Below are 25,441 nucleotides of genomic sequence, written 5' to 3' on the forward strand. Positions count from 1 at the left end.
GTCGTTAATAAACATGAATGCATATCACGCTGCGCCTTGGTCCTTCTCGTCCGTAAACGATCGTGACACTTACCCAAAATACTCACACCTGTAATCTGTCACGCCCTGGCTCTGGGGACACTTGTACGTTGAGCCAGGGTGTGAGTTTCCTTTGGGTATTCTAGGTTTTGTATATCTATGTTGGCCAGGGTGGCTCCCAATCAGAGACGGCTGTAGCTCGTTGTCTCTGATTGGGAGTCATACTTAGGTAGCCGTTAGGCATTCATTGGGTGTGGTTTCTTGTTCGTGTTGGTTTGTGTTTGACCATTGACTGTCACGTTATCGTTTTGTTGTTTTTGATCGTGTATTCACTGAATAAATATGTTCGCATTCAACGCTGCGCCTTGGTCCTCCTCTCTTCCCGACGATCGTGACATAATCACTGCCAAAGGTGATTCTAACATATTGTCTCAGGGGGTTGAATACTTATGTAATCAAGATATATTAGTGTTTCATTTTACATATTTTTTATAAATAAATGTTAGGATTTTTCTTCCACTTTGACATTACAGAGTATTTTGTGTAGATCGTTGGCCAAAAACGATAAAATCCATTTTAATTCTACTTTGTAACACAAAAAAATATGGAAAAAGTAAAGGGGTGTGAATACTTTCTGAAGGCACTGTATGCACACACAGCAAACACACACACACACACACACACACACACACACACAGAGCCACACAGAGCCACACAGAGCCACAGGAAATACCCTTGTTTCAACTTCTAATAAGGATGTCCTCCATTTATTCAAATACTGAATTAGTTAGAGTGGCTCAGCATCTCAACACTCCTATCATGCCTACCCATGGCCCTTAGGGTTGGTAAAGATGGCTGTGCCAGTTTAGGCATCTGCCATGGTAAATGTAGCTGAAGAGAGCCTTTTACTCATTGCTCACTGTTATCCAGCTATGGAGGCAGGCCACTCAGAGGTTAAACGTAAGCTCCGAGGCACAGCACAGCAGTAAGGGAGCAACAGTGACACAAAGCCCACCCTCACACACACACACACACACACACACACACACACACACACACACACACACACACACACACACACACACACACACACAAGCCTGCACGCACGTACACATACACACACGTACACACACACCACGTCCCCCTCCCCTTCTCCTTCCACATTGTACCTCCCTCCAGGATCTTGGAACAAATCTGCATTCATCTCTAATTATGCCATCATAGATCATGCACAAACCATACTGCATGAGCGCTCCTCTCTGTAAATGGATTATGTACAATTAGGCTTTGCCCCTGTTCCTTTAGCTGGGGAATGACTAATGCAATGAATGGGAGAGATTATCCTCTGTATTGCTGCTGAATTGTGAATAACAAACAGAGCTCAGTGGCGTGCATGTAGTGAAAGGTGTAGCGTTTGATCCTAAGTGACAGTTGTACACTAGACTGGGGAATTTGTGACCCATGATTGTCTCTAGCATTTGCACCTTGTCCTTGGCAGAGAATGTTAGGTTGTAGCCTGCTTCAATGGAGCTGTCATGTGTATTCCACACTATCCCTCAGAGCCAATGCCTTATGAGCTGGGTCCACATGTCACCCATTGTCATTGTAATAAGTTATTTTCAGTGGAAAGTGTATGCCTATATCATATCGGTGTGAGAATCAGAGCTTGCACAGAACAGAGATGATTCACCTGCTCCTGTAAACACCAGCCTGTCTGTTGCCATTATTGCTGTGGGGATTGGGGACTATGTTTCCTCATTTGATCACAAATCTGCGCTCCCGTACCTGTAGGATGGATGCACGGTGTAATAGATCAGCATTTCTGTCAACTCCCTGTTGGTATGGAAGCAGTAATGGTGCGGTGCCACACACACAGGCACGCACACATATATACTCACAGACACAGTGTGGTGGGTAAAATCTGGTATTGTCCTACCGAGACAGAGAAAATGGATGTGTCAGTGCTGTGGAGGATGTTCAGTCATCTGCACTGGGGATTGGGTCTTTAGATCACAGGCGCTCTGTGTGTGTCAGACTCGGGGTGCAGTGAGGCAGCGTAGAGACGTTAGTATAAAAGCCTGGGTGAACATTGTAAATTCAGATAAGCTACAGCAAGCGGGCCAAGCCAGAGCACCTCGCTACATATCCCTGTCACATTTCTTATAGGCATGACTTTATCTGAATGTATTCCTCCGACACTGGCTCTTTTTCCATCCATGTTGGACTGTTTTTCTGGTTCAGACAGAGTTATTGTAGCTACCTGCACGCGTCAGTCAAACAGGCCTGGTGGTATAGAGTATACATCAGACAAGCTTCCAGCTCAGTCTTGAGCCCACAGACATGATAATTCATTGCTAATTCTGTCCTGATCTGCCATTGGATGGGAGTGTGTGCTTATTTCCGGCTCAGAGCTTTGAGCTCAGGGTGACAGGTTGCTGCTGTTGTTTGCCTGGCAGGCACACTCTGTAGGCAGCATGCTGATAGACCAGGGGGACAGAGACAGAGAGAGAGAGAGAGAGAGAGATGCAGCTCTGTCTTTTTCGCACACCCAAGGCATTGGGACCAGGACGGGGTCTGGGGCTAAAGCTGCCCCTAGCAAAGGGAGAGCGAGGGAGGGTTCTGCTTTGGCTCTCTACTGGCAGTCCCTCCTCAGTGCTGACTGCTGAGTGCTCCCAAGATCTCATATAATCCCCAAGCAATTCCACACAGTACCTATCTATCCCCTTTCCATTATTCCCTTCCATCCACGTCTCTCTGTCAGATTTCAAAACAATCTGATGGTACCGCCCACACATTTCTCCTTATTTCCACCCCAAATCCTCTCCCAATTAAAGCATTTTGAATTGAATGAAAATGGAGTCCAAAGAAATTCAACAGATACAATCCGATCCAGAAGGAGACCATCAATGATAGTGGAAACTGCTCTGTTCGGTTCTGCTCTCTACAGCATGCTGACAGCTCTGTAAAGCATGTCCTGATCTCTGTTTTTAAAATGTATGTTTGTACTTAATGTTTTCATGTGTATATGTTCCCCTGCCAGGGGACTGCAGATGTAAATGGAGCTGTCCGCTAAAGCTGGTGCAACGCATCACTTCTCATACTCTGAGACGTATGTTTTGTTGTACATTGTCCCTGCCAAATAAACGTCATAAAATACAGCCAGGCCAGTCTAACACTGACCCAACAGCACTGTAGATGGCAGAGGAAAAGATGAACAGTGACATTTCTCTGGATGAGTAAACCTGTAGCCAGGCAACGTTTCTCAGTCAGTGTTGCTATTTAGGGCTGAGGAGACAGTGTTTATAATGACTCTAAAATGACTAGTCTCACTGTATACACAAATCAAAGGCAGAGTGGAGGAGGTAGACGTAATGGCTCCTCATTAGAGCCCAGTCTGAAGAGGCCTTCTATACCTGAGCCAACAACACCATGCTGGAGTGATTAGGCCTTCAACAAGCAGCGAGCTAGCACAATGGAGCCAAACTCCTTACCTACTCCAGAGGAGTGATCGCAGCTTTCTTTCAGGAACTTTCTCATATTCCCGCTCTCGCTCGCTCTCTCTTTTTAAAGGCTTTCTATTGTAGACTTTTAGGTTAGGATCATAGTCATGTTTTTTTGTACAGTGATATTGAAAATGTGGTTTTAATACAATGTTATTCTTTCTATATAATGTGCTATTTTGTAACAGAAACTCTGCTTTCTCTCTCTCCCAACAGAACGACTCATGGAGCGAGCTGTACTCCTTTGCCCTGTTCAAGGCCATGAGTCACATGCTGTGTATCGGTTACGGGCGCCAAGCCCCAGAGAGCATGTCTGATATCTGGCTGACCATGCTCAGTATGATTGTGGGCGCCACCTGCTATGCCATGTTCATCGGCCACGCCACTGCCCTCATCCAGTCCCTGGACTCATCCCGGCGCCAGTACCAGGAGAAGGTAAGTCCACCATTCAACTCATCCCAGGCCGTCGATGAGGACCGAGCCATGTGGCCAGGAGAAACTCAGAGCCGTAGACAGGTTATTACTACGGCCTAGAGTTTTCCCTGATCAAGTCACGTAGTCAGGAAAATCCCTGTCCCTACCAGCAATCTCAGTGTCCTCACAGATCAAAGCATGTGGTCACGTCTCTTAAGAAGGAGAACACTGCTCTATAAGGACATTGCAGCTGTGTCTCGATGGGATTCTTGCATACTGGATGATCTGGCGGTGTATTATTCAGTCTGTCAGCAGCACGTCCCACTGGCCTGCAATAATTTGCCAGGCTTTGTTTTCTAATTACAGCATCTGGCTAATGTTGAGAACAGAGGAGAACAGTACCTCCGACTGTTTGGCTTCTCTTCAAGACCTGAGACATGATTCCATCCTGTCTCTAGTTTCTGGCCCTCCGTCTATCTCCAATGCCTTTCTTTTATTATCTTGGAGCGAATCATCTTGTTTTCTGGTTCACAATACTGTATCAGGCAGCGACGAGGGGAAATTGTGTGCTTGAAACAGAATGAATTTGCATTTGAATGAGTGATTATATAAACCAAGTCTCCAATCAGATAACATTAAGTAGGCTAGTACAGTAAGATAAAAGTAAGACTAAATTCACAGGAAAGGTTTTCCCTGAACCAATTTTACATGATCTGTATCCACTGCATACTTTCATTCATACACAAGTCCACCAGATGTAGGTCATTTCACCTGCATGAGATAATGAATACAAAGTTTCAATAGAGATGTGCCTCTCCTTATTCCTTACTCCCTAGTGATGGAGATACAACAGTTGGTGCTATGTAGCAATTTGTACCGACTCTGTAACTACACTGTACCTCTTCATGTAACTTCTTAAAAACATACATTTAGGCCACTTAATGTAGACTCTGTCTGTTCCCTAGCTAAAGAGATGCCCGTTACTTTTATCTCAGGACTTTTTGCTAGGACCTGTTACAACAAGTATGCTCCTGACACGACACATCAATCCCTACTACTCCCTACTCAGTGACCGAGATGGAGAGAGATCGCTAGCTAAAGAGATGCACACGTCTCCTATCACAGGAAGAGCATGCAAAGCCACGAAGGCCCCCGCTATTCCTGGAACTGCGCTCTCTCATGCTCCACTTCCTCCATAATGTCTGAACTAACGATGTGACTACCGTGGTCCAGCTAAGACAGCTCATCACATCTAGATCTCCCTCAGGCCAACAGACCAGCGTTTTATTCATCATCAACTACTGAGATACAGTATACCGTGATACACACTGACACAGCCATCAGATAACAGGGCCTCCTGTAGCTCAGTTGGAAGAGCATGGCGCTTGCAACGCCAGGGTTGTGGGTTCGATTCCCACGGGGGCCAGTATGAAACATGTATGCACTCACTAACTGTAAGTCGCTCTGGATAAGAGCGTCTGCTAAAATGACTAAAATGTAAATAACACAGTGACAATGGCACAATGAGTCTGAACTCTCGCCTCCGATCCCCACAAAAGGGTTTCTTTGTACAGGATAGTGTAAACACAGGCGTCAGTGTGTGGTCATATTGACACAGCGCAGTGTAAAAAGTTAGCTGTGGTTGCGGTGTTGAAACAGAATAGTCATAATACACTATATATACAAAAGTATGTGGACACCCTTTCAAATTAGTGGATTCGGCTATTTCAGCCACACCCGTTGCTGACAAGTGTATAAAATCGAGCACACAGCCATGCAATCTCCATAGACAAACATTGGCAGTAGAATGGCCTTACTGAAGAGCTCAGTGACATTCAACGTGGCACTGTCATAGGATGCCACCTTTCCAACAAGTCAGTTTGTCAAATTTCTGCCCTGCTAGAGCTGCCCTGGTCAACTGTAAGTGCAGTTATTGTGAAGTGGAAATGTCTAGGAGCAACAACGGCTCAGCAGCGAAGTGGTAGGCCACACAAGCTCACAGAACGGGCCCGCCGAGTGCTGCAGCGCGTAAAAATAGTCTGCCCTCGGTTGCAACACTCACTACCGAGATCCAAACTGCCTCTGGAAGCAACGTCAGCACAATAACTGTTTTCGGGAGCTTCATGAAATGGGTTTCCATGGCCGAGCAGCCGCACACAAGCCTAAGATCACCATGCGCAATGCCAAGAGTCGGCTCGAGTGGTGTAAAGCTCACCGCCATTGGACTCTGGAGCAGTGTAAACGCGAACTCTGGAGTGATGAATCACGCTTCACCATCTGGCAGTCCGACAGATTAATCTGGGTTTGGCGTATGCCAGGAAAACGCTACCAGCCCGAATGCATAGTGCCAACTGTAAAGTTTGGTGGAGGATGAATAATGGTTTGGGGCTGTTTTTCATGGTTCAGGCTCCTTTGTTCCAGTGAAGGGAAATCTTAAGGCTACAGCATACAATGACATTCTAGATGATTCTGTGCGTCCAACTTTGTGGCAACAGTTTGGGGAAGGCCCTTTCCTGTTTCAGCATGACAATGCCCCTGTGCACAAAGCGAGGTCCATACAGAAATGGTTTGTCGAGATCGGTGTTGAAGAACTTGACTGGCCTGCACAGAGCCCTGACCTCAACCCCATCGAACACCTTTGGGATGAATTGGAACACCGACTGCGAGCCAGGCCTAATCACCCAACATCAGTCTCCGACCTCACTAATGCTCTTGTGGCTGAATGGAAGCAAGTCCCCGCAGCAATGTTCCAACATCTAGTGGAAAGCCTTCCCAGAAGAGTGGAGGCTGTTATAGCAGAAAAGGGGGGACCAACTTCATATTAATGCCCATGATTTTGGAATGAGATGTTTGACGAGCAGGTGTCCACATACTTTTGGTCATGTAGTGTACTTCTGGCATCCAGAAAATCCACTTTTACGTTTCCAGACACATAAATGAGAGAAGGCTATCGTCATTGTTTGCAATGTCCACACTGTAGGCTACTGATTTATCAGAATGCACAGTGTGGTGTCTGGGCCTTAGGCGGTCAGGGCTTTTGTTTCTGATTAGACATTCAGCAGCTCATTCTCAACGGCTCTCTAAAGGTACACATTGTTCCTCTCCATATAGCTCACCCGGTCACACATTTCATGTACACTCTTAGAAAAAAAGGTTCCAAAAGGGGTTCTTCAGCTGTTCCAATAGGAGAACACTTTTTGGTTCCAGGTAGAACTCTTTTGGGTTCCATGTAGAACCCTCTGGGGAAAGGGTTCTACACACACACACACACACACACACACACACACACACACACACACACACACTGGGACATGTCTGCTGAGTTTTCTCATATAGGAGACATGGAATACCATCAACCTGTGTCCTAATCGCCTGATGGGGTTGAGTAGAGGAGAGACATGGAACACAGATACACTGTCGTAACATGTCTGTGTCTCATATTGAGGACAGTGTGGTAACATGAGGCAGCAGCAGCATGTCCCTGTGTCCTCCTCTCCTCTTCTGAGGTGACACAACCCCCATCCCCCTCTCACCTCTCTCCGTCCCCCATCCCTCTCTCACCTCCCTCCGTCCTTGACATCTAACTGGGTGAAACATCATCCGCCAGAGGACACAGCGTGCATGTGGCCACGCCGCCCAGAGCGTTAGGCTTTATGTAACTGTTACTGTCCTTCTCCTACTCCAGAGGGATGGAGTGATGCAGCAGCGCTGCTAAATAGGCTCTGAAGAAAGATGTGACCCAAGGGGCCTCTAGGGCAGAACAGTTCTCCGCTGGGGTCTGCTCAACCTACTGTCTTCATTGACTCAATACAACCCCTGTGCCCTCTCTGGTACATTACTCAATATTTCCATAGTGTGATTGGTATTTATTTCTTTGCTACTTGTGAAAGCTCATAGGAATAAGACAAATCAAAAGAAAATACTATGGCGGAATGTGTTATGGGAAATGTATTAGCTCATGTGTATGACTGTTCTTATTCAGTTCCCCCTTGTCTATTTTCCATTGGGTGTAGCACGAGTCTATGACACTTCAATTCCCGGCTCATTGAGTTGAATAGGATCCTGCTTAATCTAAGTCAGTTCTGATGTGATCCACTCTGGACACCCCCTCTTCACACATCCATATATTAGTCACTGAGCCCCGCTTCCTCCTGCCTGCCTACGACATCCTGTGTTAGTGCAAGGGCCAATTTAATTTCCTCCTCTGGTTCTGTGGCAGCTCCCACTCTTAATGACAGCCATGCATCATGCCAGTACGCCACAGACCAGTGGCTTTATGTCCTATAAAATATATAAAGAAATCTGATCTCTTCCTCCCCTAAGTCTACAGGCTGAGGGGAACAGATTGGATTTCAGAAAATGTAATGCATCTTTATATAAGAAGTGCAGGAAGGGATATAGCCCCGGCTCTGCCTGTATCTGTGCTGAGCCTAATTTCATAAGATGGACAGTGGCACAGAAATATGACCTCAGAGGATGAGATGTATTGTAGCAGACACAGAGGGTCATGTTAGTGGAGCTTTAAAGCAGGCTTTAAAGAACTACACTTTCTGTCTGACTTCTAGTGAAGTGGAATATCTAATGCAGTAACTATCGTATGACTGACTCTCCATAGACTCACATAGGTGTCTGTCTTACACAGGTATTGTATGGGGGTCTTTGTCTTTAAACACAGTGCACTGTGTCTGTATGTTCTATGCGTGTGTTGGATTGCCATATATTTCCTCCCGGAGCTTTGTGACAAAGTGTGTGTGCGTGTGTGCGTGTGCTCAGTGTGATGTGGTGTCAGAGCTGCCCTTTGGCCTGCAGTGATACAGAGAGTCAGAGATGTAGAGATCAGAGCTACTGACTGACATTCATCAGCTGCCTTCAGCTAATGACGGCCCGGCAACTTAGTAGTAAAAAAATCTGAAGGGAACTGTAGGACTGGTAGAATTGGGATGTGTATCAATCCACCATGGCCATCATTTCACTTCTATCTCAGTTTTGAAGTTCAAATCAAATTTTATTGGTCACATACACGTGTTTAGCAGATGTTATTGCGGGTGTAGCGAAATGCTTGCAGCCTTGTCTCATAGACTAACATAGTAAATTAGTATGATATGTTACGTTTGGTATGGTTACATAAGACAGATGGTTATTTAATAACCCATTAGAACCCATAGCGGCCGTCAACGGCCTTTCTGTAAATTACTATTGCGGCCGCGAACGGCCTTGTTTTTCTAACAATAATATCTGTGTCAATATCGCAAAATGTACTTGCTAACAACCTGTTGTCGTATTCGCGTGGCTGTTGTCATCAACCGGAAACAGGGTATGCTGTCATTTCACTTATTAAAGTTTTCTTAACTTCATTGCTCAAAATGACAGCGATAAAGGAAACATTACCTTTCACTTTGAAAGAGGCTTTATCTACAGTGCATTCGGAAAGTATTCAGACCCCTTCACCTTTTCCACAATTTGTTATGTTACAGCCTTATTCTAAAATTGATTAAATTGTTTTTTCCCCCTCAATCTACACACAATACCCCATAATGACAAAGCAAATACAGGTTACATCACATTTACTTTGTTGACGCACCTTTGGCAGTGATTACACGTTCTACGTGTTCTGTGCCACTTTGCAGGATGGGACCGTGCTTCCAGAAGTTCCATGACATGTTGTAGGCTAAATGCAAACACTAAAGTGACAGTGTGAAATTTGTCTTATAAATCTTTTGTCTCTGAACAGTTGTTGTGTTTGTATCTTCTCTCTTTATCTGTCTCTATCTAATACTTGTTGCATTCACTGAATTGTTGTCAAAGTAGGCTACTATTTCTACATTTTGTGTCAGGCCTGGTCTGTACTAAATCTTATTGAGAGAGGTTACCTACATTTTGAAATAGTCTCTGAATAGTTGTTTGCATTTTTACATTGTTACAGAAGTATGAATCGTTGTCAATCAATTAGCCTACTTTGTGTGGGTTTTGAAATACTTTCTGAAATTGTCCTCTGGTCACATTTTGGATAACTTTTTCATTTATATGTAAATCATATTTATAAGTATAATATATTATTATTGGTACATTTTAAGTGAGTAATTTAGTCAAATTTACTACAATTTAAATACTCTAGGTTATTTGGTTGTGTTGAGTGTTACTCGTTTTTTGATAGTGTCTTTACACAATGGAGGACAGAATGCGTGGTATTCCTATTGACATGAATGTGGCGTCATATTAATGAAGAGGTTGTGCTCTTTAAAACTAAGTTAACTTGTAATTGTCATTTGTTCTTTGTTTTTGAGCTATGTCTGTTTGTTTGAAATGTGAGAAAATGAGCTTTATCTTGAAAATTCTCAGTAATCTACAGCAGCATTCTAGAATTCTATTGGGGTCTAAAGGGTTAAGGCAAAAATGTAAGTAGGGTAGTTGGTCGGAGTGGATGGGTGGGCGTCTAACACGAACGTGTAGCAACCCAAAGGTTGCGAGTTTGAATCTCATCACGGACAACTTTAGCATTTTTTCTAATTAGCAACATTCCAACTACTTTTTTTAGCTACTTTGCAACTACTTAGCAGGTTAGCAAACCCTTCCCCTAACCCTAACCTTAACCCTTTTAGCTAACTCCTAAACTTAACCTTAACCCTAACCCCTAGCCTAGCTATGGTTAGCCAGCTAGCTAACGTTCGCCAACTAGCAAGAATTCATAACATATCATACATTTTGCTAATTCATAACATATTGTACGTTTTGAAAATTCGTAACATTTTGTATGTTTTTTGCTAATTCGCAACATATAATACGAATTGTAACTCGTAACATATCATACTAAATGGAGTGTCTCAGATTTACATACAGAATAATATGAAATGCTCTGAGACCATGTTAGGAGTTGTGGTAGTTTTATGTTTTAGGGTGAATTGCTTGATTCAACTGATGCCACTGATCTTATTTTTCTCCACTCTGTATCTTTGTAGTGACTGGGTGTATTAATACACCATCCAAAGTGTAATTAATAACTTCACCATGCTCAAAGGGATATTCAATGTCTGCTTTTTTTTCAACCCATCTACCAATAAGTGCCCTTCTTTGCGAGGCATTGGAAAGCCTCACTGGTCTTTGTGGTTGAATCTGTGTTTGAAATTCGCTTCTCGACTGTGGGACCTTACAGATAATTGTGGTATAGAGATGAGGTAGTCATTAAAAAATCATGTTAAACACTTTTATTGCACACAGGGTGAGTCCATGCAATTTATTATGTGACTAATTAAGCAAACCTTTACTCCTGAATTTATTTAGGCTTGCCATAACAAAGGGGTTGAATACTTATTGACATTCAGCTTTTCATTTTTTTATTAATTTGTAAACATTTCTAAAAACATAATTCCACTTTGACATTATGGGGTGTTGTGTATAGGCCAGTGACACAAAATCTAAATGTGGAAAAAGTCAAGGGGTGTGAATACATTGTATGGGATTGGGAGATGATAGTGTACTGGCTACTGCTCTCTCCAGTCAATCAATCTTTGTTAACACTTTAGAATGACTTTCTATTAGCAATCATAACAAGCAGGATAAATTACAAGAATCATAGGCATTAATAAATAATCAATAGATATTGATTAGCCTATTGTTTTGATAGGAACCGGGAGTGAAATGTGCATGCTTCCATGGATGTTTATGCCAAAAAGCCATGACCGATTGTAATTAATTTAGAATGAATTAGATTATGATTAAAATTGGATTATGTGGAAAACAAAAGGATTTGACTGAATGGTTCGAGGGGGATTTTCATACATAGTTAATTAGATGATTTCAACATTCACTTGTTCTTATATCCAGATTGTGTGTGTGTGTGTGCTTGTGCGTGCGTGCGTGCACTCGTGGGGGTGTTTTTGTATGTGGCTGTAATAACTTTCTGCTTTACCAACCTTTTGATATTTCCTGTTCGGCATAGGTACACGTCAACTATGACAGACAAATTGAGATTTTTTTTCTCCAGAAAATCACATTGTAGGATTTTTTATGAATTTATTTGCAAATTATGGTGGAAAATAAGTATTTGGTCACCTACAAACAAGCAAGATTTCTGGCTCTCACAGACCTGTAACTTCTTCTTTAAGAGGCACTCGTTACCTGTATTAATGGCACCTGTTTGAACTTGTTATCAGTATAAAAGACACCTGTCCACAACCTCAAACAGTCACACTCCAAACTCCACTATGGCCAAGACCAAAGAGCTGTCAAAGGACACCAGAAACAAAATTGTAGACCTGCACCAGGCTGGGAAGACTGAATCTGCAATAGGTAAGCAGCTTGGTTTGAAGAAATCAACTGTGGGAGCAATTATTAGGATGGAAGACATACAAGACCACTGATAATCTCCCTCGATCTGGGGCTCCACGCAAGATCTCACCCCGTGGGGTCAAAATGATCACAAGAACGGTGAGCAAAAATCCCAGAACCACACGGGGGGACCTAGTGAATGACCTGCAGAGAGCTGGGACCAAAGTAACAAAGCCTACCATCAGTAACACACTACGCCGCCAGGGACTCAAATCCTGCAGTGCCAGACGTGTCCCCCTGCTTAAGCCAGTACATGTCCAGGCCCGTCTGAAGTTTGCTAGAGTGCATTTGGATGATCCAGAAGAGGATTGGGAGAATGTCATATGGTCAGATGAAACCAAAATAGAACTTTTTGGTAAAAACTCAACTCGTCGTGTTTGGAGGACAAAGAATGCTGAGTTGCATCCAAAGAACACCATACCTACTGTGAAGCATGGGGGTGGAAACATCATGCTTTGGGGCTGTTTTTCTGCTAAGGGACCAGAACGACTGATCTGTGTAAAGGAAAGAATGAATGGGGCCATGTATCGTGAGATTTTGAGTGAAAACCTCCTTCCATCAGCAAGGGCATTGAAGATGAAACGTGGCTGGGTCTTTCAGCATGACAATGATCCCAAACACACCGCCCGGGCAATGAAGGAGTGGCTTCGTAAGAAGCATTTCAAGGTCCTGGAGTGGCCTAGCCAGTCTCCAGATCTCAACCCCATAGAAAATCTTTGGAGGGAGTTGAAAGTCCGTGTTGCCCAGCGACAGCCCCAAAACATCACTGCATGGAGGAATGGGCCAAAATACCAGCAACAGTGTGTGAAAACCTTGTGAAGACTTACAGAAAACGTTTGACCTGTGTTATTGGCAACAAAGGGTATATAACAAAGTATTGAGAAACTTTTGTTATTGACCAAATACTTATTTTCCACCATAATTTGCAAATAAATGCATTAAAAATCCTACAATGTGATTTTCTTGATTTTTTTTCCCTCATTTTGTCTGTCATAGTTGACGTGTACCTATGATGAAAATTACAGGCCTCTCTCATCTTTTTAAATGGGAGAACTTGCACAATTGGTGGCTGACTAAATACTTTTTTCCCCCACTGTATATATATCAAAGCCTACCCTGGTGTTTTTGTAGAAGTAAAAAGAAGTCTAATTATTATGAAGTTGAGGAAGAAAATACATTTGTAATCTCATACTAAGTGTGATTGAAAGTGTTTCTGACACACCTTTGACTGCAGGTACACTTAGCTTTATTTGGAGCTTCAATAAGAAGAGGTTGTCAAATACACAGCCAATTCATATTTTATAATTATTTTCTTATTAGATGATATAACAGTGAGAAGGGTTATGCCAGCTAACCTCACCAGGGTCACAACTCTGTTTCTGACATTGCACTCTCCTCTGTAAGGGACAGATCGAAATTTACTGGGGGGAGGGGTGGTCCAAAATAGGGGAGGGTTGTCAAACGTATTACTTTTTTTTGCTTTGGGGAGGTTTGTGTGTTTTTTTTATTGGGCACAGGGGAGGGTACTGCGTTTTTTCCCTGATTTACATTCACTCTTCTGCTTGTATTTTCCCTATAAACAATGGCTTGACTTACTTTTGATATTACCCTAATAAAGTTTAGAAACATTTGTGAAGGTTTGGTATGGTGTGGCTATTATTAAGCTTTAGCTACTGCAGGCCTATGATATGAAGGCAGTGCACCCCGGCGTTCCAACTGACTCCAACAGTTGAACTTGAGGTGAGGAAGAATGTTTCAGGCCTACCAGAGTTACTCCTATAGTCTAACAATATAATACTTATCTTTATACAAAATATTTTGATTGAAAATTTACGAATTACCCTCCTTCTGTACATCTATATCTGTATAGCAGACGCAGTAGCCATCTGACATAAAGAAATACATGTCGGTGTCATAGCATGCCACCGGCATACTGTATCTCTATATCTCTGGGGTTAGGCCTAAGCTTCTCTTCCTTTATATAGGCATTATATATATATATGTGTGTGTATATGTATATATATTTATTTATTAAAATATGAAGATCATACAGTGGACATCTAAGCCTATAGGCCTATGCATGCAGGGCATTGCATGCATAGGCCTATAGGCTTAGATGTCAAAAGTTTGGACACACCTACTCATTCAAGGGTTATTCTTTATTTTTTACTATTTTATACATTGTAGAATAATAGTGAAGACATCAGAACTAAGAAATAATACATATGGAATCATGTAGTAACCAAAAAAGTGTTAACATTTAGTGCTCAAATCTCGTGACAGCTGAACCGTGAGGTTATAAAGTTTTGCATATGCTACACATTGAAACACAACGTTTTTGTAATTTGTTATAGGCTGTAAATGTGGCTCATTTGGCCAACATCCCTCGTTTATTGATGGAGCTGGCTGCGCAAGGTTGGATCTGAATGCATATGGATGTCCATTACATTTCTCAAATGTCCGGTAAATTTAAATCTTCCCTGTCATGTTGTCCGGCGTCAAATTTTGCTAAAGGAAACTCTGAAATGGAATATTGTTTTTATGAAGATTTTAGAATATTCACATGAATATGTGTCGCCAATTGGATGGAAACCTAGCTATAGACACCCTTAAGACTCTGGCAAGTGTGCTAGTCCAGTGTCACTGTGATTATGCCTGCACATCATGGTTCACCAGCAGCCCCAAACATCTAAAGAATAAGTTACCAGCCAAACAAGCTTGTAAGAATTGTACTTAAACTCCCCCCTCAAACTCATCTAGAGTTTCTATCTCGGTAATGTGTCTATCTACAGTACCAGTCAAAAGTTTGGACACACCTACTCATTCTAGGGTTTTTCTTTATTTTTACTATTTCCTACATTGTTAAATGTTAAAAAAATATGTATATATATTTTTTAATTTAGGGGTAGATCAGCTGTAATATTGCAGATAGATTGTAGCTTCCATCAATGTAATTGTCTGCATCACTTCCAATCCCCCATATATTTGTTTGCAAATATATATATATATATATATATATATATATATATATATATATATATATATATATATATATATATATACAGTACCAGTCAAAAGTTTGGACACACCTACTCATTCAAGGGTTATTCTTTATTTTTTACTATTTTATACATTGTAGAATAATAGTGAAGACATCAGAACTAAGAAATAATACATATGGAATCATGTAGTAACCAAAAAAGTGTTAAACAAATCAAAATGTATTTTATATTTGAGGTTCTTCGAAGTATCCACCCTTTGCCTTGATGGCAGCTTTGCACACTCTTGGCCAGCTTCATGAGGTAGTCACCTAGAATGCATTTCAATTAACAGGTGTGCCTTTTTAAAAGTTAATTTGTTGTGACAAGGTGGGGGGGGGGGGGGGGGGGGTTATACAGAAGATAGCCCTATTTGGTAAAAGACCAAGTCCATATTATGGCAAGAACAGCTCAAATAAGCAAAGAGAAACGACAGTCCATCATTATTTTAAGACATGAAGATCAGTCAATACGGAAAATGTCAAGAACCTTGAAAGTTTCTTCAAGTGCAGTCGCAAAAACCATCATGCGCTATGATGAAACTGGCTCTCATGTGAACCGCCACAGGAATGGAAGACACAGAGTTACCACTGCTGCAGAGGATAAGATCATTAGAGTTACCAGTCTCATAAATTGCAGCCCAAATAAATGCTTCATAGAGTTCAAGTAACTAAATGCTGTAAAGAAAATGCTGCAAAGAAACCACTACTAAAGGACACCAATAATAAGAAGAGACCTGCTTGGGCCAAGAAACACGAACAATGGACATTAGAACGGTGGACATTTGTGCTTTGGTCTGGAGTCCAAATTGGAGGTTTTTGGTTCCAACCGCCGTGTCTTTGTAAGACGCGGTGTGGGTGAACGGATGATCTCTGCATGTGTAGTTCCCACCGTAAAGCATGGAGGAGGAGGTGTTATGGTGTGGGGGTGCTTTGCTGGTGACACTGTCTGTGATTTATTTAGAAGTCAAGGCACACTTAACCAGCATGGCTACCACAGCATTCTGCAGCGATACGCCATCCCATTTGGTTTGGGCTTAGTGGGACTATCATTTGTTTTTCAACAGGACAATGACCCAACACACCTCCAGGCGGTGTAAGGGCTATTTTACCAAGAAGGAGAGTGATGGAGTGCTGCATCAGATGACCTGGCCTCCACAATCCCCCTACCTCAACCCAATTGAGATGGTTTGGGCTGAGTCGGACAGCAGAGTGAAGGAAAAGCAGCCAACAAGTGCTCAGCATATGTGGGAACTCCTTCAAGACTGTTGGAAAAGAATTCCAGGTGAAGCTGGTTGAGAGTGTGCAAAGCTGTCATCAAGGCAAAGGGTGGCTATTTGAAGAATCTCAAATATAAAATATATTTTGATTTGTTTAACACTTTTTTTGGTTACTACATGATTCCATTTGAGTTATTATTCTACAATGTAAAATATCGTAAAAATAAAGGAAAACCCTTGAATGAGTAGGTGTGTCCAAACCTTTGACTGGTACTGTACATACATACATGCATACATCCATACACACATATACACTACCGTTCAAATGTTTGGGGTCACTTAGAAATTTCATTTTTTTCGAAAGAAAAGCAATTTTATTGTCCATTTAAAATGACATCAAATTGATCAGAAATACAGTGTAGACATTGTTAATGTTGTAAATCGCTATTGTAGCTGAAAACGGCAGATTTTTTATGGAATATCTACATAGGCGTACAGAGGCACATTATCAGCAACCATCAGTCCTGTGTTCCAATGGCACGTTGTGTTTGCTAATCCAAGTTTATCGCTGTGTACTACAGTGAAGAGGCGACTCCGGGATGCTGACCTTCTAGGCAGAGTTGCAAAGAAAACGCCATATCTCAGACTGGCCAATAAAAAGAAAAGATTAAGATGTGCAGTCTGAGATATGGCTTTTTCTTTGCAACTCTGCCTAGAAGGTCAGCATCCCGGAGTCGCCTCTTCACTGTTGACGTTTAGACTGGTGTTTTGTGGGTACTATTTAATGAAGCTGCCAGTTGAGGAACTGTGAGGCGTCTGTTTCTCAAACTAGACACTAATGTATTTGTCCTCTTGCTCAGTTGTGCACCGGGGCCTCACACTCCTCTTTCTATTCTGGTTAGAGACAGTTTGCTCTGTTCTGTGAAGGGAGTAGTACACAGCGTTGTACGAGATCTTCAGTTTCTTGGCAATTTCTCGCATGGAATAGCCTTCACTTCTCAGAACAAGAATAGATTGACGAGTTTCAGGAGAAAGTTCTTTGTTTCTGGCCATTTTGAGCCTGTAATCGAACCCACAATTGCTGATGCTCCAGATACTCAACTAGTCTCAAGTGCTAACATAATTGCAAAAGGGTTTTCTAATGATCAATTAGCTTTTTAAAATGATAAACTTGGATTAGCAAACACAACGTGCCATTGGGACACAGGACTGATGGTTGCTGATAATGGGCCTCTGTACGCCTATGTAGATATTCCATAAAAAATCAGCCGTTTCCAGCTACAATAGCCATTTACAACATTAACAATGTCTACACTGTATTTCTGATCAATTTGATGTTATTTTAATGGACAAAAAAATTGCTTTTCTATCGAAAACAAGGACATTTCTAAGTGACCCCAAACGTTTGAATGGTAGTGTACATACACATATAAATGCATACATACAGTGTGGGAAAAAAGTATTTGATCCCCTGCTGATTTTGTATGCTTGCCCACTGACAAAGAAGTGATCAGTCTATAATTTTAATGGTAGGTTTATTTGAACAGTGAGAGACAGAATAACAACAAAAAAATCCAGAAAAACGCATGTCAAAAATGTTATAAATTGATTTGCATTTTAATGAGGGAAATAAGTATTTGACCCCCTCTCAATCAGAAAGATTTCTGGCTCCCAGGTGTCTTTTATACAGGTAAGGAGCTGAGATTAGGAGCACACTCTTAAAGGGAGTGTTCCTAATCTCAGCTTGTTACCTGTATAAAACACACCGGTCCACAGAAGCAATCAATCAATCAGATTCCAAACTCTCCACCATGGCCAGGACCAAAGAGCTCTCCAAGGATGTCAGGGACAAGATTATAGACCTACACAAGGCTGGAATGGGCTACAAGACCATCGCCAAGCAGCTTGGTGAGAAGGTGATAACAGTTGGTGCGATTATTCGCAAATGGAAGAAACACAAAATAACTGTCAATCTCACTCGGCCTGGGGCTCCATGCAAGATCTCACCTCGTGTAGTTGCAATGATCATGAGAATGGTGAGGAATCAGCCCAGAACTACACGGGAGGATCTTGTCAATGATCACAAGGCACCTGGGACCATAGTCACCAAGAAAACAATTGGTAATACACTACGCCGTGAAGGACTGAAATCCTGCAGCGCCCGCAAGGTCCCCATGCTCAAGAAAGCACATATACATGCCCGTCTGAAGTTTGCCAATGAACATCTGAATGATTCAGAGGAGAACTGGCTGAAAGTGTTGTGGTCAGATGAGACCAAAATGGAGCTCTTTGGCATCAACTCAACTCGCCGTGTTTGGAGGAGGAGGAATGCTGCCTATGACCCCAAGAACACCATCCCCACCGTCAAACATGGAGGTGGAATCATTATGCTTTGGGGGTGTTTTTCTGCTAAGGGGACAGGACAACTTCACCGCATCAAAGGGACGATGGACGGGGCCAGGTACCGTCAAATCTTGTGTGAGAACCTCCTTCCCTCAGCCAGGGCATTGAAAATGGGTCATGGATGGGTATTCCAGCATGACAATGACCCAAAACACACGGCCAAGGCAACAAAGGAGTGGCTCAAGAAGAGGCACATTAAGGTCCTGGAGTGGCCTAGCCAGTCTCCAGACCTTAATCCCATTGGAAATCTGTGGAGGGAGCTGAAGATTTGAGTTGCCAAACGTCAGCCTCGAAACCTTAATGACTTGGAGAAGATCTGCAAAGAGGAGTGGGACAAAATCCCTCCTGAGATGTGTACAAACCTGGTGGCCAACTACAAGAAATGTCTGACCTCTGTGATTGCCACCAAGGGTTTTGCCACCAAGTACTAAGTCATGTTTTGCAGAGGGGTCAAATACTTATTTCCCTCATTAAAATGTAAATCAATTTGTAAAATTTTTGACATGCATTTTTCTGGATTCTTTTGTTGTTATTCTGTCTCTCACTGTTCAAATAAACCTACCATTAAAATTATAGACTGATCATTTCTTTGTCAGTGGGCAAACGTACAAAATCAGCAGGGGATCAAATACTTTTTTCCCTCACTGTATACACATAAATATATATACATACATATATATACATATCCTTTAAAAAATATATATTTTCCTTTATTACTTTCTAACCCTCCCACCCCTCCCCTAATTGGAGTAAACTAGTGAACAACAACGCTTAAGCCTCTACTTCCAGCTTATACATACTATATAAATTTTATGGACACGGTCTATTTTACAAAAGTTATGTTTTGTTTGTTTTTACTCCTGTCCTTCCTCTACCGTCAACCTCTCCCATCTATTTCGGACGTCCATCCGGTTTGATTTCTATTTGCCATATCTTTCGAACTGTGCTCTTTCACAAAAGTTCTTAACCTATATACGTTTTACGGACACAGTATGTTTTACATTAGTTATCTTGTTGTTATTAGTTGTTATTAGTCCCAACCTTCAACTCCATTCAACCCCTCTCATCTATATTTTAACACCATCCATATTGGATTTATATTTGCCATATATTTTTCAACTGTGCTGTGATGTTTCAACCTTTCTATTCTCATTGTTTCTACAGATTGTAAATTGAAAATAAACATTTTTGCTAAAAATATTATTATATTATTGATTGAGTGACTATGACTTTTCAGATCACCCAGTAGTGCTATCTGCAGTGTTAGCTCCAGGTAAATATTTAAATTCTTCAGCCATTCCTGGACCTGTGACCAAAAACAAGCTACATATGGACAGTACCAAAACAAATGATCTAATGATTCTGTCTCTTCGCAGCAAAATCTGCAGAGCTGGGAAGGTTGTGTCCCCCATATAAATAACATTCTATTGGTTGCAAGAAATTTGTATAATAATTTTAATTGAAAAATTCAAAGTTTTGAATCCAGTGTCGTTTTACATATCAGTTCATAAACCATGTGCCATGGAATCAGTACGTCAAAAATCTCTTCCCAACTATTTAGCAATCTACAGTGGGGAGAACAAGTATTTGAAACACTGCAGATTTTGCAGGTTTTCCTATTTACAAAGCATGTAGAGGTCTGTAATTTTTATCATAGGTACACTTCAACTGTGAGAGACGGAATCTAAAACAAAAGTCCAGAAAATCACATTGTATGATTTTTAAGTAATTAATTTGCATTTTATTGCATGACATAAGTATTTGATACATCAGAAAAGCAGAACTTAATATTTGGTACAGAAACCTTTGTTTGCAATTACAGAGATCATACGTTTCTTGTAGGTCTTGACCAGGTTTGCACACACTGCAGCAGGGATTTTGGCCCACTCCACCATACAGACCTTCTCCAGATCCTTCAGGTTTCGGGGCTGTCGCTGGGCAATACGGACTTTCAGCTCCCTCCAAAGATTTTCTATTGGGTTCAGGTCTGGAGATTGGCTAGGCCACTCCAGGACCTTGAGATGCTTCTTACGGAGCCACTCCTTAGTTGCCCTGGCTGTGTGTTTCGGGTCGTTGTCATGCTGGAAGACCCAGCCACGACCCATCTTCAATGCTCTTACTGAGGGAAGGAGGTTGTTGGCCAAGATCTTGCGATACATGGCCCCATCCATCCTCCCCTCAATACGGTGCAGTCGTCCTGTCCCCTTTGTAGAAAAGCATCCCCAAAGAATGATGTTTCCACCTCCATGCTTCACGGTTGGGATGGTGTTCTTGGGGTTGTACTCATCCTTCTTCTTCCTCCAAACACGGCGAGTGGAGTTTAGACCAAAAAGCTAAATTTTTGTCTCATCAGACCACATGACCTTCTCCCATTCCTCCTCTGGATCATCCAGATGGTCATTGGCAAACTTCAGACGGGCCTGGACATGCGCTGGCTTGAGCAGGGGGACCTTGCGTGCGCTGCAGGATTTTAATCCATGACGGCGTAGTGTGTTACTAATGGTTTTCTTTGAGACTGTGGTCTCAGGTCTCTTCAGGTCATTGATCAGATCCTGCTGTGTAGTTCTGGGCTGATCCCTCACCTTCCTCATGATCATTGATGCCCCACGAGGTGAGATCTTGCATGGAGCCCCAGACCGAGGGTGATTGACCGTCATTTTGAACTTCTTCCATTTTCTAATAATTGCGCCAACAGTTGTTGCCTTCTCACCAAGCTGCTTGCCTATTGTCCTGTAGCCCATCCCAGCCTTGTGCGGGTCTACAATTTTATCCCTGATGTCCTTACACAGCTCTCTGGTCTTGGCCATTGTGGAGAGGTTGGAGTCTGTTTGATTGAGTGTGTGGACAGGTGTCTTTTATACAGGTAACGAGTTCAAACAGGTGCAGTTAATACAGGTAATGAGTGGAAAACAGGAGGGCTTCTTAAAGAAAAACTAACAGGTCTGTGAGAGTCGGAATTCTTACTGGTTGGTAGGTGATCAAATACTTACAGTGGGGGAAAAAAGTATTTAGTCAGCCACCAATTGTGCAAGTTCTCCCACTTAAAAAGATGAGAGAGGCTTGTAATTTTCATCATAGGTACATGTCAACTATGACAGACAAAATGAGAAAAATGTTTCCAGAAAATCACATTGTAGGATTTTTTATGAATTTGTTTGCAAATTATGGTGGAAAATAAGTATTTGGTCAATAACAAAAGTTTCTCAATACTTTGTTATATACCCTTTTTTGGCAATTCACAGGTCAAACGTTTTCTGTAAGTCTTCACAAGGTTTTCACACACTGTTGCTGGTATTTTGGCCCATTCCTCCATGCAGATCTCCTCTAGAGCAGTGATGTTTTGGGGCTGTCGCTGGGCAACACGGACTTTCAACTCCCTCCAAAGATTTTCTATGGGGTTGAGATCTGGAGACTGGCTAGGCCACTCCAGGACCTTGAAATGCTTCTTACGAAGCCACTACTTCGTTGCCCGGGCGGTGTGTTTGGGATCATTGTCATGCTGAAAGACCCAGCCACGTTTCATCTTCAATGCCCTTGCTGATGGAAGGAGGTTTTCACTCAAAATCTCACGATACATGGCCCCATTCATTCTTTCCTTTACACGGATCAGTCGTCCTGGTCCCTTTGCAGAAAAACAGCCCCAAAGCATGATGTTTCCACCCCCATGCTTCACAGTAGGTATGGTGTTCTTTGGATGCAACTCAGCATTCTTTGTCCTCCAAACACGACGAGTTGAGTTTTTACCAAAAAGTTCTATTTTGGTTTCATCTGACCATATGACATTCTCCCAATCCTCTTCTGGATCATCCAAATGCACTCTAGCAAACTTCAGACGGGCCTGGACATGTACTGGCTTAAGCAGGGGGACACGTCTTGCACTGCAGGATTTGAGTCCCTGGCGGCGTAGTGTGTTACTGATGGTAGGCTTTGTTACTTTGGTCCCAGCTCTCTGCAGGTCATTCACTAGGTCCCCCCGTGTGGTTCTGGGATTTTTGCTCACCGTTCTTGTGATCATTTTGACACCACAGGGTGAGATCTTGCGTGGAGCCCCAGATCGAGATTATCAGTGGTCTTGTATGTCTTCCATTTCCTAATAAATGCTCCCACAGTTAATTTCTTCAAACCAAGCTGCTTACCTATTGCAGATTCAGTCTTCCCAGCCTGGTGCAGGTCTACAATTTTGTTTCTGGTGTCCTTTGACAGCTCTTTGGTCTTGGCCATAGTGGAGTTTGGAGTGTGACTGTTTGAGGTTGTGGACAGGTGTATTTTATACTGATAAGAAGTTCAAACAGGTGCCATTAATACAGGTAACGAGTGGAGGACAGAGGAGCCTCTTAAAGAAGAAGTTACAGGTATGTGAGAGCCAGAAATCTTGCTTGTTTGTAGGTGACCAAATACTTATTTTCCACCATAATTTGCAAATAAATTCATAAAAAATCCTACAATGTGATTTTCGGAGATTTTTTTTTCTCAATTTGTCTGTCATAGTTGACGTGTACCTATGATGAAAATTACAGGCCTCTCTCATCTTTTTAAGTGGGAGAACTTGCACAATTGGTGGCTGACTAAATACTTTTTTCCCCCACTGTAATTGTATATGTATTTATGTAATTGTACATGTATTTATATAAAAAATAGGGACAACAATGGAAAAAAGTATCTGACTTTATTGTGCAATCCTGGTCACTTGAAAAAATCTTTGTGTATACAATGGGGAGAACAAGTATTTGATACACTGCCGATTTTGCAGGTTTTCCTACTTACAAAGCATGTAGAGGTCTGTAATTTTTATCATAGGTACACTTCAATTGTGAGAGACGGAATCTAAAACTAAAATCCAGAAAATCACATTGTATGATTTTTAAGTAATTAATTTGCATTTTATTGCATGACATAAGTATTTGATCACCTACCAACCAGTAAGAATTCCGGCTCTCACAGACCTCTTAGTTTTTCTTTAAGAAGCCATGCTGTTCTCCACTCATTACCTGTATTAACTGCACCTGTTTGAACTCGTTACCCGTATAAAAGACACCTGTCCACACACTCAATCAAACAGACTCCAACCTCTCCACAATGGCCAAGACCAGAGAGCTGTGTAAGGACATCAGGGATAAAATTGTAGACCTGCACAAGGCTGGGATGGGCTACAGGACAATAGGCAAGCAGCTTGGTGAGAAGGCAACAACTGTTGGCGCAATTATTAGAAAATGGAAGAAGTTCAAGATGACGGTCAATCACCCTCGGTCTGGGGCTCCATGCAAGATCTCACCTCGTGGGGCATCAATGATCATGAGGAAGGTGAGGGATCAGCCCAGAACTACACGGCAGGACCTGGTCAATGACCTGAAGAGAGCTGGGACCACAGTCTCAAAGAAAACCATTAGTAACACATTACGCCGTCATGGATTAAAATTCTGCAGCGCACGTAAGGTCCCCCTGCTCAAGCCAGCGCATGTCCAGGCCCGTCTGAAGTTTGCCAATGACCATCTTGATGATCCAGAGGAGGAATGGGAGAAGGTCATGTGGTCTGATGAGACAAAAATATAGCTTTTTGGTCTAAACTCCACTCGCCGTGTTTGGAGGAAGAAGAAGGATGAGTACAACCCCAAGAACACCATCCCAACCGTGAAGCATGGAGGTGGAAACATCATTCTTTGGGGATGCTTTTCTGCAAAGGGGACAGGACGACTGCACCGTATTGAGGGGAGGATGGATGGGGCCATGTATCGCGAGATCTTGGCCAACAACCTCCTTCCCTCAGTAAGAGCATTGAAGATGGGTCGTGGCTGGGTCTTCCAGCATGACAACGACCCAAAACACACAGCCAGGGCAACTAAGGAGTGGCTCTGTAAGAAGCATCTCATGGTCCTGGAGTGGCCTAGCCAATCTCCAGACCTGAACCCAATAGAAAATCTTTGGAGGGAGCTGAAAGTCCGTATTGCCCAACGACAGCCCCGAAACCTGAAGGATCTGGAGAAGGTCTGTATGGTGGAGTGGGCCAAAATCCCTGCTGCAGTGTGTGCAAACCTGGTCAAGACCTACAAGAAACGTATGATCTCTGTAATTGCAAACAAAGGTTTCTGTACCAAATATTAAGTTCTGCTTTTCTGATGTATCAAATACTTATGTCATGCAATAAAATGCAAATTAATTACTTAAAAATCATACAATGTGATTTTCTGGACTTTTGTTTTAGATTCCGTCTCTCACAGTTGAAGTGTACCTATGATAAAAATTACAGACCTCTACATGCTTTGTAAGTAGGAAAACCTGCAAAATCGGCAGTGTATCAAATACTTGTTCTCCCCACTGTATATATATTTTTTTTTACTGACAAATAAAATCAATCAATCAATCCAAACTGTGCAAACATTTTCGGACTACTAAACAAATATTGATTTAGAACCACAGAGAGTTACCGCAAGTTCCACTATTCCAGCACCATTTCAACTTAAACATTTCAACATCATCAAATCACCTATGCATAGTCTAGTAGAGTGACAACTAAAAGATACCAAAAA

General features: G+C 42.2%; 1 protein-coding gene across 1 annotated transcript in view; it reads left to right on the forward strand.

Annotated features, from left to right (window-relative positions):
- The window catches only part of LOC311130771 (potassium/sodium hyperpolarization-activated cyclic nucleotide-gated channel 2-like), a gene marked incomplete at both ends in the record, with an annotated part of 71,183 nt that overhangs the window by 20,960 nt on the left and 24,782 nt on the right, over positions 1–25,441 (forward strand). Inside the window, one exon of the mRNA XM_084163565.1 lies at positions 3,735–3,953. Coding sequence (XP_084019691.1) covers positions 3,735–3,953 — 219 coding nt within the window. The remainder of the gene's footprint in view (positions 1–3,734; positions 3,954–25,441) is intronic.

This window comes from Coregonus lavaretus (genome assembly GCF_964263955.1).
Source record: "Coregonus lavaretus genome assembly, chromosome: 6".
In the NCBI taxonomy this organism is placed as follows: domain Eukaryota; kingdom Metazoa; phylum Chordata; class Actinopteri; order Salmoniformes; family Salmonidae; genus Coregonus; species Coregonus lavaretus.